Genomic DNA, 13,962 nt, shown 5'->3' on the forward strand with positions numbered 1-13,962 from the left:
CGATGTTAAATAAATACGCGTAACATGTTCATACAAGTTTACATAGGTACATTTATATACCATCAAATACTTATGTATAGAAATACTTTTGCATATATGCACATATTTTATGACGATTGTATAGGTATTTATGTAACATCGAATACTGATGTACTTATGTAAGGTTGTCATTGAAACCTTATGTACCTTTTTAAAGTTGCATGAACATGCTAAGCGTATTTATGCACGTACATTTATGCACCATCTAATACTTATGTATATATTTTTGCACAGATTTTATGACGATTTTATAGGTATTTATATGACACGAATACTGATGTACTTATATAAGGTTGCCTTTGAAAACTGTACCAATGTAAAGTTGTATGAACATGTTATGCGTATTTCTGCAACATTGAATACTGAAATACTTATGTAAGGTTGTCATTGAAACCTTATGTACCTTTGTAAAGTTGTATGAGCATGCTAAGCGTATTTATGGAACGCTGAATATTGATGCAGCTATGTAAGGTTGTCATTGAATATTAATGTAAGACTGTATGACGATTTTATGCGTGTTTATATATTATTGACTACTTTCGTACCTATGTAAGTTTGTTCGAAGACGTTATGCGTATTTATGTAACATCGAATACTGATGTACCTATGCACGGTGGTGAGACTATTTTATGAATACTTAGTAACATTGAATACTGATGTCGACATGTAAGGTTGCACGAAGATGTCATGGGGTAATTATGTACCGTTGTATGTTGGTTTATACTTATGCAGATTGTATGAAGGTACTACTTGTATTTATGTCGCACATGTTCATGTCGCTACATTGCAATCAGGTATAAAGATGTCTTACGTTTATAATTATATAACAACAAGCATATGTTGTTGTTATATAGTTATTAAGTATATCTATTGTATACACGTTGTATAGAGAGGAAAGTTATTACTCGTATCCATATTTGTGAAGATGTCAGATGTGTCCATGTTATTTACTCAGATATATAGACGAACATATGTGTGGTTATATAAATTCAACTGTATCCGCGTCACCCATGCTTTGAATTTGGCCTGTAGACGTAACTATGTAATCTATGAAAATGTCAGATAACATGACTATATATGTCAACGTATGTCGGTTTTTACTTGTTTTTAGCCCACGATGTTTTTCTTTTTCGTTCACGTTGCCTGTTTATATTTAACCTTTTGACCTTTTTCATTCGTCCCGGATCAACTCGAGTCATTAATAACAGAAAGGATCTGCTGGCAAGGCGGTGCTTTTGAAAATACATTTAAATCAATGAGTGTCCGGTGAACAAGTCCCATTAAATTATTGTTATCCTGAATACTGAACTCGTGTTTTTTTCTTTTTAATTGGCTAAAATGTTTAATTTTGACAGTATGCAATACAATTGTGTGTGATGGCAACACACGTTAAGGCCTAAAAGCAATGTAAAATTTTAAATTGCTTAAACGAGCATGTTTAAGCCAATAATATATTTATTGAATCAATAAAGTAATTTAATTTAAATTTTAGGTGTATAAATGACGTAGAATAAACCTGGGGATTGCAATATCCGATACTGGCTATATTGGGCTGTCGGCAGGTTTTGCACAGTTCGACCCTGTTGTTTTGCAGTGTGTTGCACTTTGTCGTCGTGTTGATCTTGATGTGGTTGCTGCCGTTGTTCACGGTGTTGAACTTGACGAGCTTCTTGGTCTGCTGGAGGCCAGCTCGGTTGAACTTCGTTATGTTATCGCGGACGAAGCCCGGCTGTCTTTCTTCGCACAACATCCTGCTACGGACTGGCTTCTCGGCCGGCTTGACGATACGTGGGCGGGAGGGGAGGAAACAGAGAGAGAAATATATATGTACGGAGGACGTGTTCCGGGAGCTTAAAGCACACGAAAGGGAAAAGGGGAAAAGTACCGCGGCTTAAGTCCCGTGGAGGGTCAGCGTCTGGCGCGGGTGGGGCGCGAGGCCAAAGGTCAGCTAAACTGGTTGGCCTCTGTAACTTCTCGGGCGAAATGTATTTCTGCACAAGCCACAAGAACTAAAACTCTAAATTATGCTTATTATGTAAAAAAATGACTCTTAACACTTAATTATTATTAAAATTTTCCAAATTCATCACTGAATCCATGTCCCGACAATGCATCACTTGCATATAATCTTTGTGCTATCGTTTAAACATAATTTGCAACATGGGTTTATGAATAATAAGCATACAAAAGAAATTAAAGATTAAAACTTAAAAAAACTTTTTACGCCTAAGCATAAGGTTCAAACCAAACAAAATTGTCAAATAAGTCATCTACACTATACTGAAAATTAAGGTAGAAACTATATGACGCAAGGAGTTGAAATTCCAGTCAAATTTATAATAACACACCCCCAAAATTATATTTGGTAAAATATTATTAATAAAAAATCTATGAAACAGGCATTTGTCCGGATGCTATAAGCGCTTTTCTCGTTGAGCATATAACATGAACACATCTGACAAATTCATAAACGGTACGAGTAACAACTTTCGTCTTTATACAACATGTATATAGATAAAACTATATAACAACAACATATATGTATAAATGGAAGATATCTTCATACAAGCTTGCATAGTGACAGGAGCATTCAATGCTACATAATACCTTCATACAATCTGCATAAGTGTAAACCAACATACTCCGGTACATAATTACCCCATGATATCTCCGTGCAACCTTACAGGTCTACATCAGTATTCAATGTTACTAATACTCGTAAAGTAGTCATACAACCGTACATAGGTACATCAGTATTCGATGTTACGTAAATACGCATAACATCTTCGTACAAACTTACAAAGGTACATATATTCATGCATGGATCGGTCCGCGTATTCTCGCTATAGCTGCTGAATTTTAGCTAGACAAATAGGTTTCTTTTAAAAAACATGATTTCATCTCGCTGACCTAAAAGGTAAAGTTTAAAATATATTATTAATTGTATTATAGGTGTCTCGATTCCCCTTGCGATTTTATTATAGCTATTCTCCTTCTAAGATTAACTTTATAGTACGGCTTATAAGTTTAATTTAAATCTATAATAATAAAGCTATATGATCCAAGGGGTTGAAATTCCAGTCAAATTTATAATACCCCCCCCAAAAAAAAAAGTATGAAATATTATTAGTTTAAAGTCTATGAAACTGGCCTTTGTCCGCATGCAATAAGCGCTATTTAAATTGTAAATTATGCTTGGTGGTATTCTTGCCTGTTCTCGCTTTAGCTATTGAATTTTAGCTAGAAAAATAGGCTACCTTTAGATAACTCAAAAACATGATTTCATCTCCTGACCTAAATGGCAAAATTTAAACTAAATATATTGTAAATTGTATTACATGTGTCTTGATTCCCCATTGCTGTTTATTTATATCTATTTTCCTTCTGACGTTAACTTTACAGACTGTACGGGTGAGAAGTTTAAATTGATAATAATAAATCTTTTATAATCTACAAGTCGTATTTCCTCTCCTCCTGAGCTGTTCAAATTCACGGTTATGGTTTCACTTCTTGACAGTTATGAGATTTTTGGTGTTCAGACAAGGGAAAGTACGGCGTAGGCATTTGATGAAACCGAGTCGGTTCTTATAAATAAGATAATAAGGTAATTAATAAGACACAGAGCCGGAATGGGGGATTCGCTCATTTCCGCTTTCTTGATTCGTACCTACTTACATCGGCGCACTTATGCACTAGAACAAGTAGAAACTACATGTGAAATCAAATATTAAACAAAAAGAACTATCGTCCACTGAGTAAAATGAAAATAGAAAATTATCAAAATTATTCGACTCAAATTCGCTCGTAATGACGGTTTAACAGTACAGTTCTGACTCCCTCGAATTTCACAGTTTTCCAGGTTGGCTGACCTTAGGGTGTTCAATACGGATCAAGAATTCATGAGATCAATCTCGTAGTCATTTCGTCGAGGATTATCGAATTTGTAGATAGACAAGAGTAATACAGAATCGATTGCAACTATACTAGGTCAATGGCTCAAGATCCAATTTTATAATTGTGGCGTTTTTGAAGATATTCTTAATGAATTGCTGTAATTCCTTGTCCAAACCTCTCTCTATTCCGTTTGGTCAATCTTTCCGAGAAGAGATCTTTCCAGAAAGATGGAAGATAGTCATGTTTCTCCCGTGTTAAGAAAGGTGCTTGTAGGAACATCGACAAGTATCGTCTTTTCAATAAGTGCTCTATTGAGGTTAACACGGTCAGGTGCCCCTTATGGAGAGAAAGGTTGCTCGATGTGTCGCACATAATAGAGGCGTCATGCATTGGCTCCATACAGAGAGCGTGTAGGCATGACGCCGGATTTAAGGATGGTTCTCAGACACGCGTTTCAGGGGTCCCTGTTTATCTTTTTAGGAGAATTGGGAATTTTTTATTGTATATAGCCGTCAAAATATGTATTTTGAGTTTCTGCGTTTTGCATGTGTGAGTGTATTTATTAGAGTGAATGGGGGAGGGGCTGATGGTGAAATGGCCTCCCCATCGCCCCTCGATCTGTGTATTTGACTTGGGTCGATGGCGGAATATTTATAGAAATACCCCATTGACCCCAATTAGTTGTTATTATATGCAGATCGATGGAGGAATATTGAGTACTCCATCTGCTAAATAGAATGAACGCAATGTATGAGTGAATGTATTTATTTGTGTGAATGTGTGTTGCTATATCTCTCATACGCTCGGGGCTGAATGGTCCAAGCTGTCAGAGCCCCTTAAAAAAAGGGTTTCTTAGTGGCAGACGTATTGAGTCTTTCATTCAAACATGGTCTTTTTCAGCAACAGAATGGTTTCTTGAAAGGACGCCCAAGTGTAACCAACTTAGTTTTAGAAGGATTTCATTTTGAATCATTGGGAGAACGGTCATTGTGTTCATTCTGTTTACACGGATTTGTCTAAGGACTTCGACACAGTGGACCGTTTAATCTAGGAGAAAAAACTGGAAAAGGTAGGAGTAGGTAACCCCCTTCTGGGGTGAATCGGTTCTTTTCTGTCGGGGAGATCTTTTATAATAAGATTAGAGGAAGGATTATCGGCCCCCGTCTATACTGATTCCAGTGTCTTATTCTGGGCTAGCATTGTCTCTGATATTTTTCAATGATGTTGGATCAGTCATTAGCCAGATTTTCACTTTTATCTGAAGGACCTAAAGATCTTTCGCCCAACTTCCTCATTTGAGCAATGTAGTTTACTGCAGGAGGATCTGGACGCTTTTTGATCTTGGTGCGACAATAATATAATTCGTCGTTAAATTATTGAAATTAAGTGTAAGGTCATAAGTTTTTCGAAGGCAAAGGTCGCGAATCAGCTTGGCTTATTTGTTTTCGAATTCAATGGTCATCCCATTGACGGCATCGGTTCCATCTCGGACCTTGGAGTTATTTTTAATAAGAAATGCGATTTTCGTGACCACCTTGAGGCTGTTAAAATAATTTAATCATTTAAAAATTTTGGCTTCATTAGAAGGCAGACGATAGATTTTAAAAACGTACTTTTAAAAATCCTCTACCAATTACTTTGTTCGTTGCCATTTGGAGTAAGGTAGTATTGTTTGGTCGCTCGGATCAAACAGCGGATCGCTCATGATTGAGGGGTACAAAGGAAGGCATGTAAATATTTTCTTTTCAAAATGAATATACATGACAATAGTGAGCTCCCTTATGCTGTAAGATAGGATTTGGTTGGACTGGACTCTTTGGAAGATAGAAGAATTTTGGCTTCGGCCTCGCTCTTGTTGAAGATATTTAACAGTAGGATTGACTCCCCAGATATCTTATCCTGCATCGTAATTAGAGTGCCCCAGCGCCGACTCCGCTCCTATGAGCTATTCTATGTTCCCCGACGTAGGGCGAATTATGGTTCGGAATGTTGTCTACCGCGGATAGTTCGGCACATTAATCGGTATGGCGATGCCGCGATACTTTTTTTTTCTCAGACTTCTTGTCGGTTTTCAAAAAGAAGATTTTACGAGTTTTAAAGAGTGATTCAAGGAGCCTTGTTTATTACATATAATTTATTTTTTGTATTTGATTTTTCCTTATTCACAAGCTTTATTGTTATATATTGTAGTTATTCTTTTCTTAAAATCTATTTTTATCTAATTTTAAGTTTTTACATTCTAAATTATTATGTATATTTTTGTACTCTTGACTGTCCAGTTTTGGATCATTTGACCCGTTTGAACCGCAATAAAATGAATAAACATGCCAGAAGTATTTATGCAACGATGTACTCTCATGAAGGCGTCATATGTACATACGTAATAATACAGTAAATGTCGAGGTGTATCTATGTAGGCATGACTGTCACACGTATATGTGGGACGTGTATAAATATGTCATTTGGATCTGTGAACTGTTATGTGATGATGACCATATGCATCTCTCTGACGAACAAAAATGTCAAATCCATGTGATATATGAAGATGTATAATGTAATCTATGTGCAAGTTATCAAAGTGTGTCTGTGTAACGTCAAGTTTTATATATGTGGCGTGTAAAAATGGCAGACGTGTCAGCGTTAAAAATCCAATGAAATGTTGCAATCTGGTGAATCTGTGTGAAGTGATACGAAGATGTCAGGGTTTAGATACGGCGTTAAACAAAGATGCCATACGTTTTAATGACACGTTGAATGCGGATGTAACTATGTAAGGTATGAAGTGCTACGAATGTAAGGAAGTATGAAGATACCGTGCAGACACACACACACACAAACACACACCTGTGCACCTTACGGTTGTACGACGACGATGTTATGCGTTATTTCAGCGAATATTGATGACCCAATGAAAGATGTTATAAAGACTTTTTGCGTTTTATGTAAACATTGAATACTGATGTACCTATATAAGATTGTATGACGTCTTTATGCTTATTTATCTAAAATGAATATTGATATAAATATGTAAAGTTGTATGACGACGATGTTATGCCTATTTATGCAGCAATGAATACTGATGTTGATGTACCTTTGTAAGATTATATGACGACTTTATGTAACATTGAATAATGACGTGCCTATTGTATGTAAGGCTGCATGACGACTTTACGCGTATTTATGTAACATTGAGAACTGATGTACCTATGTAATGTTGTATGAACGTGTTATACGTATTCATTTACCATAAATACAGTTGTAAGTTTGTATGACGAATTTATGCAACATTAAATACTGATGCACCGACGTAAGGTTGTCAAGGATTACTAAGGTGCCTATGTAAGGTTATATGATAACGATGTTATGCTATCTTGGTACCAGTGAATGTTATATGACGTCACATCGAATAATGATGTACCTATGTAAGTTGTGTGACAACGATGTTATGCTTACTATGTAACATTGAATACTTATTGTATGAAGTTTATCAATGTAACATTGAAGATTGATGTACTGATATACGATTGTATGAAAACTTTATGCGTATTTATGTAAATATTAAATAATTAGGCACCTATGAAAGGTTGTATGACGACTTTATACGCAATTATGCAATACTGACTACAGATGTACCTATGAAAGACTGAAAGACGGCATTGTGTATTATTAAATACTGATGTATCTATGTAAGTTTGCCATGGATACTGATTTAATAGCGTATGGCTGTCACTGAATGTCAATTTAATGTTGTATGAAAGCTTTGCAACCAGATCGAGTTGATGGGTCAATGAAAGATTGTATAAAGTCTTTTTGCGTTTTATGTAAACATTGAATAACTGATGAACCGATGTAAGATTGTATGACGTCTTTATGCTCATTTATGTAACACTAAATATGGTAATACTGAATACCAGTGGGGGGGTGGTAATTTGAAGGTAAAAAGGATGGTTTGACTTACTTTAGCGGCTACGATGCTAAGGCCCATGCCGTTGTTGGACTTGTGCAGCTTGATAATCTGGATTTCTGGCTCTTGGGGCGCCGGGACGAAACCCGCCGACCTGTTGCTCATCGCACTGGGGCTCCTCGCCTGGAAATTCCACCGTCATAACACAACTTTAGGGCACAATAATCCAAGAAGAGAGAGAAAAAAACACTTACCGTCGAGTTTACAGGGCCCATATAGACAGTCCAGAGTCCGTTGGACGTAGGCTGGGCCGTGAGTCTGCAGAGATTGGCGTGCTGCAGCGGTGCGACGAAGTCGACGAGGCCCGGCGGGACGCCGCGGACCATCTCGCAGCTGTAGCCGTCTTCCGGTAGGAGAAACGGAAGAGCCAGTTCTGGATCTTCTTCGAGTCTTACTTCACGACCGTCGGATCGTGCCAGCTCGTCGGCGATATTTTCGGCTACCTAAACGTCAAAGATAACATAATACCATAAAATAAATTAATAATTAATATCAACGAAGGGTCAACAAAAGACAAATGAAAACCATGTTGAAATTTACACCACTAAAAATATATATAAATATATAAAAATACAAAAAAAAGTGACCGATTTATAAAGATTTATTGAGCTTAAGGATTTAGATAAAGCAATTATCGAACCTCATTATTATAGGAAAATATATCACAACCAGGCTCTACAAGACAAATCTTCTAGAGGAAAATAACTTTATTTTTTTTACTATATAACAGTTTAAAAGATCTAACAATAATAGCGGGTTGTTCACAATTGTAAATCAAGCAAAGATCTGTTTTACTGGCTTAACTATGAACATCCTGAAGCATCGCAGGTTCATAAAATGGAAACCATAAAACGTTATTACAATAAAAGGCTGTAAACTTTTTATAATAACTAGGAAATGTACTACGTTGTTTTAAATAATTACATATTTAAGGGATCTACCGTGATGCTTATTATGAGACATCATTTGAACTATATAGTTAAATGTGTGGTGTTTAGTGACCGTTAGTTTATTATTTAGAGATCGTGAGATATAACGTTAAGTTGCATTTTCAGTTGGATTCTTTATGTGTTAAACTTAATATTTGAAACTTATGTTTTATTATTGATTGTGACTTACTCTTACGACGTTGTCTACGATATCATGTGGAATTCTCGGCTCGTCAGGCGTGGGCTGGTATCTCTGTAGCAAAGCGCGCAGCTGTAGCGAATTGAGCTTGTAGCAGGTGGACGAGAGTGTCGCCAGATCGTCGCAAGTGTACTTCGGAGCCTGTTGGTATTGAAAAAAACGGCTTTCAAGTGGATATTTTGCGGTGGGAAAAGAGAGTGGGAGACGGTCCAAGTCCAACTTAACAACCTACCTGCAAGAGGTGCGCGGCTTGCATGAGCCTGGCCAAGTGACAGTCGGCTGCAAGTTCAAGGCCTTGTCTCTCGGCCCACATCTCGATCTGAGCCAACCTCGCTTTCAAACGAAGCCCCCATGTTCGTGAGCAGTATATGGAGTTGGGCGCAACCACCCTGTTGAACGCCCATACGTTGACGTAATGAAAAAGCTGGGAGAAGAGCTGGATGGTGAGCGCTGCGTTGACGCGGTACCGCCTCAACAACGACATCGTCGACAACAACACCCCTAATACCTAAATTCACAAGGACAATGTTTAAAAATAAAAATAATAATAATAACAACACGGTGAATATGTTCTTGCGAGTGTGTTATTCTGTCGCATCAAATTTAACAAATAATTTAACTTAAAATTTAACTATAATTTCATAGTTCACATGAAAAAAGGAAGGGAAAAAATTTGATTCAAAATATGGAGAAATGGAGAAAACAGTCTCTGGACAAAATTACCCGCGAGAAATAAAGTAGGAGTTAAGCAAGGAGCATAATATATATTTTTTTAAATTTGTAGTAATCAATTGTTAAAGAAAGAAGAAAAAACTCTGAGTATAAAGTTATAACGGATAATATAAATTTAATTGGAGGATGAAGAAGTTGATAAACAGAGAGAAAGGAAGGGAGAGAAAAAGAGAAAGAAAGAAAGAAAAATTATGTCCATGTATTATTACACAAATGCATGTAAAGTGAGTATATGAGTGAGTTTTTCATGGTGCCATGCCAAATACAGCGAGACCAGGCGGACCAGAATTAACTAACGGGTAATGTTAAATACCACATGACCACGATGCCAGTCTTAAACAGAGAAGAGAAGACAAGATAGAAAGAGAAGAGAAGAGAAGAGAGAGAGAGAGAGAGAGAGAGAGAGAGAGAGATAGATAGATAGAGAGAGAGAGAGAGAGTGAGAGGGAGAGAGAGAGAGGGAGAAAAGAGTGAAAGAAAAAACGTAACGGTAAGGAAAGAGGCAGACAAAACATTCTCGTTTTTATCCGTTTCATTTCTGCCAACTTAAGTGTTATTCTTACAATCGAATCCTTTATATAAAATTAGGAAGACGCTTGGCCAATTCCCCTGCCGGCGTCTTGAGTTAAAATAAGTCTTCTCTGTTTTATTCTACCTGGAGGAGCTTTAACTCGTTTTGTGTGTTCTATGTGAGAAGCTCTGTTACTTGCGTTTTTCATTTTACCCGAATAATAATGTTCTTTATTTTCTGCAAGTTGTCCTATATTTGTGTCTTTAGTCTGGTTTTTAAGCCTAACTGCGTTTCCCACTGCAAGGTAATTTAATAGAAATGATTAATGATGGAGTTTTAGAGGGATTTTAATAGGATAATATAGAAAGGGTGTTAAATGTTTATTTCGGAGATGTAAGAGTTTATGTTTTAGTACGTCATTTGATTACTGTTTCTCCATTAAGTATTCAGTATATACTGATTGAACGCGGTGTTTCATTAAGAACTATTAAACTAAATGCCAAATTATACATGCCGTGTAATTATAAAAATTGAAACTTACCGAAGCGGTTGAAGAATCTTCAGGATCGTGGCTCAAATCCTCCCTGTCGGACAAGAAGTTGGGCATAACGGCCGAAAGTTCGCCTTGCAAGCATGAGACTAAATGTCTGAAAAAGTATTTACTCTGTTTAATAAAAGACTAAATGGTAGCAAGGAATGTAAAACATACCTGAAGGCGACTTGAACCGCGTCTGCCAACGTGTCTTGGGCGTCCAGGGAGAACGCAGAAATGTGCCGGTCCGATTTTAGGAAGTGCAGAAGCTCGGAGGCGTTCGCCAGCCACAAAGCTAGACACTTGACTTCGCAGTACCTCTCCTGTATGACGCTATGGATCATGCCCGCCACCCTGGCGAGCATGAGTGTCAGCCTATGCGCTCTTTCTATCGTCGTCAGCTCGGGTCTGTAATGCGTCGAGGCTCTGTACCTCGCAATGAGGTACAGCGTGTAAGCTGGGGACAGCTTGAAAGCGGGCGCAGTCGGATCCAAGTCGGTTATAATTGCGTGAAGAAGTGCTTCTTCCGTCTCTTCTCTGACCTCCAATACAGCTGGAAGAATCGCGTCCGTCCCTCTCGCGTATCTCTCATAATTGGAAAGTCTGGAAAAATAGGAAAAAAATTTCTTTAAGGAAAAACAAATATTGATTTAATATTCAGATCTTTATGGTTAAAAAACAACTATTACATTTGACAATCAGCCAGTATTGATCTTTATACGTTTATTTTCGAAGTTTCTAGGCAGATCTTCGGATCTAGGTCATCTTCGCGGGAAGTCTGAAGCGATAATGCTTTTACGATGTTTCAAGGAAAAAGAAAACCCGATAATGTTTATGACCAACTGTGTATAAAGGAGCGATGACAAACCAAAACAGAGAACATCTAACCATTTCTCTCCATCGGGAAAAATAGATGAGACAAAAAGGACCAATAATGCATGTAAATGATAAATGACAACAACTGACCCGACGTTTTCCTTTGGGCCGGGCATCCGCGTAGATTTATCCGTGTCATTTTTCACCCGCCAGTCATTTCTAAAAGCTCTTGAGACTATGGCCGTTTCGTTTCATTCCCACTAGGTCAATTCCAGTGGATCGATGTTGTAAAGTAGACAGAGATAAAACAAGCAATAAAACTTTTAACCCGCATCTATGCTGGAATTAAATTGAAAATGGGATCTACCGTAGAATTCACTTCGTTCTCAATTTCCACCCACATTTATAAGAATTCAGGACTAAATATAAGATAGAAATTAAATTGATAAGGTTATTAAATTATCAGCTTCTTTGTGTGAACCGTACTTTTTACTACTAAATGACGTTCCTGTTCTTTGTACCATGTACAAAGCTCCTCAGGGTTGTTTTCGTGTTAAACATCCATTATAATATAATACAGGAAAGATCCAGTTGTTTTAAAGCAACGTGATTGTTTTATTTCTTAAAAAATCATTTAGCAGTCTTAAAATTATTAACAGTTTTAACTTAAAATATCAGTTACGACGAAGGAAGAAGGAATTTATAAATACACAGATGTTAAAGTCCTGGTAATATCAAATGCAAAGTAGTTTCCCTTAAAGAACACTTCAAAAAAGGAAAATAATATAATATATAAATATTGGCCCGTAAAATTGTCTTTTAGTGTTTCGGTTGTTTATTCCTGTAATGACAGTGAAAACATAATAAACCTTCCATGTTAAAGTATTATTCTTTCATGTTTTTTCTATTGTCTGCGTCTACAAGCAACTTTGTATGCCCGGTGCGTTTCGGCATCTTAATATTAAATCGTCGTGGCTGGCGACGTGATGAACATAAAGATTGATCACCACCGATTGTACAGGACTATTCCGAAAGGCCCAAAAAACCAGCGAGAATGGGCGGACCACAGGATAAACGGTTCACAATTTGCCGATTGCCTAAATTGGTGTAATATGTGTCACGAGGATATTGTCTTTTGAAAACGAACAGCGAGAAAGTGTGGACCAGAAATAAAAAATCACTAGGCATACAACTAAAAAAGAAAAAAAAGTAGTTTTTGCTTGCAGGAACGGCTAATGAACTCATGTGGTGAGACATCATGTGAGAACGAACAGCGAGAACACACGGACCAGAAATGAAAGTCACTGGGCATATAAAAAAAGGTAGATTTTCCTTGCAGGAACACCTAAATTAATGGTAAGCTCTCTTCTGAAAATGAACAACGTGAACAGACGGACCAGAAATAAAAATCTCTGGGTATATAAAAAAAATGGTTTTTCTTGCAGGACCGCCTAACTAAATTAATGTTAATGTATGGCCCTCTTCAGAGAAGGAACAGAGACAACAGACGACCGCGAATGAAAATCGATGGGCACATAAAAAAGTTGTTATGACTGCGAAAACGCCTAAACTAATGGTCGGCCCTCTTCTGAGAATGAACAGCGAGAACAGATGGTCCAAGGAAAATGTTTGGCCACATATACAAAACGAAAAATTGTTAAACATTGCTGTTAGATTTGTCGGACCTGTTCTGCATCTCCTCTTCGACGAAAAGCCAGAACAGACAGACGAGGATGATCAAACTTCACACATGATGCCATTCAACCAAACCTTCATGAAATATCGGAAAAAACGTTAACCTCGACTTTTCGTACTAATAATAGGAAACGATCTAAGCTATGCGTAACCCGATAACGGTTTTGTTCCCTTTCATGGCGAAAGCTATGGAAAATCAGTACTGAGAATTCTTCTGTGAACAATCGCTTCACACCTTACGTCAACTATCGAACCGATTCCCACTATCTCTACCATTCAAAATTCACTCAGACGGTGTGACTTACCCTCTGTTAATGAAATGTGCAAGGCTAAAAACGTACAACTTTGACTCGAAGTACCTTGATTACTACGATGTACCCAAATTAATAAAAAATTCAGAGGATTTTTTTTTCAAATTTACACTCAAAATTGATCAACAATATCCCCACCTCTCATACAGTGAAATGTCTCCGTCATGTAAAAAATTCCTCTATAAGGATCTTCAAATCAATCAACCTTTCTTTGAACATAGCGCAAAGTTCTAAAATTCCATCCATTCCGCTAGCTCACTGGTTTTTTCAAAGTTAGGTGCGAGTTACTACTTAATTATAATACGGCAAGAGTCAAAAGTTCCGGTAAGTCCTCTCCCTA

At 37.2% G+C, this 13,962-nt stretch overlaps 1 protein-coding gene across 5 annotated transcripts in view; it reads right to left on the bottom strand.

Annotated features, from left to right (window-relative positions):
- Nucleotides 1-13,962, bottom strand: part of LOC106667540 (afadin) — a 163,204-nt gene that overhangs the window by 13,302 nt on the left and 135,940 nt on the right. For all 5 annotated transcript variants that reach the window (XM_014395543.2, XM_014395544.2, XM_014395542.2 and 2 more), the window contains 6 exons: nt 10,978-11,403; nt 10,810-10,915; nt 9,258-9,533; nt 9,017-9,166; nt 8,092-8,340; nt 7,892-8,020 (listed from right to left, as the gene is read on the bottom strand). In XM_014395543.2, coding sequence (XP_014251029.1) covers nt 7,892-8,020; nt 8,092-8,340; nt 9,017-9,166; nt 9,258-9,533; nt 10,810-10,915; nt 10,978-11,403 — 1,336 coding nt within the window. The remainder of the gene's footprint in view (nt 1-7,891; nt 8,021-8,091; nt 8,341-9,016; nt 9,167-9,257; nt 9,534-10,809; nt 10,916-10,977; nt 11,404-13,962) is intronic.

The sequence above is a fragment of the Cimex lectularius genome, unplaced genomic scaffold (assembly GCF_000648675.2).
Source record: "Cimex lectularius strain Harlan isolate CLEC.00 unplaced genomic scaffold, Clec_2.1 scaffold74, whole genome shotgun sequence".
NCBI lineage: Eukaryota > Metazoa > Arthropoda > Insecta > Hemiptera > Cimicidae > Cimex > Cimex lectularius.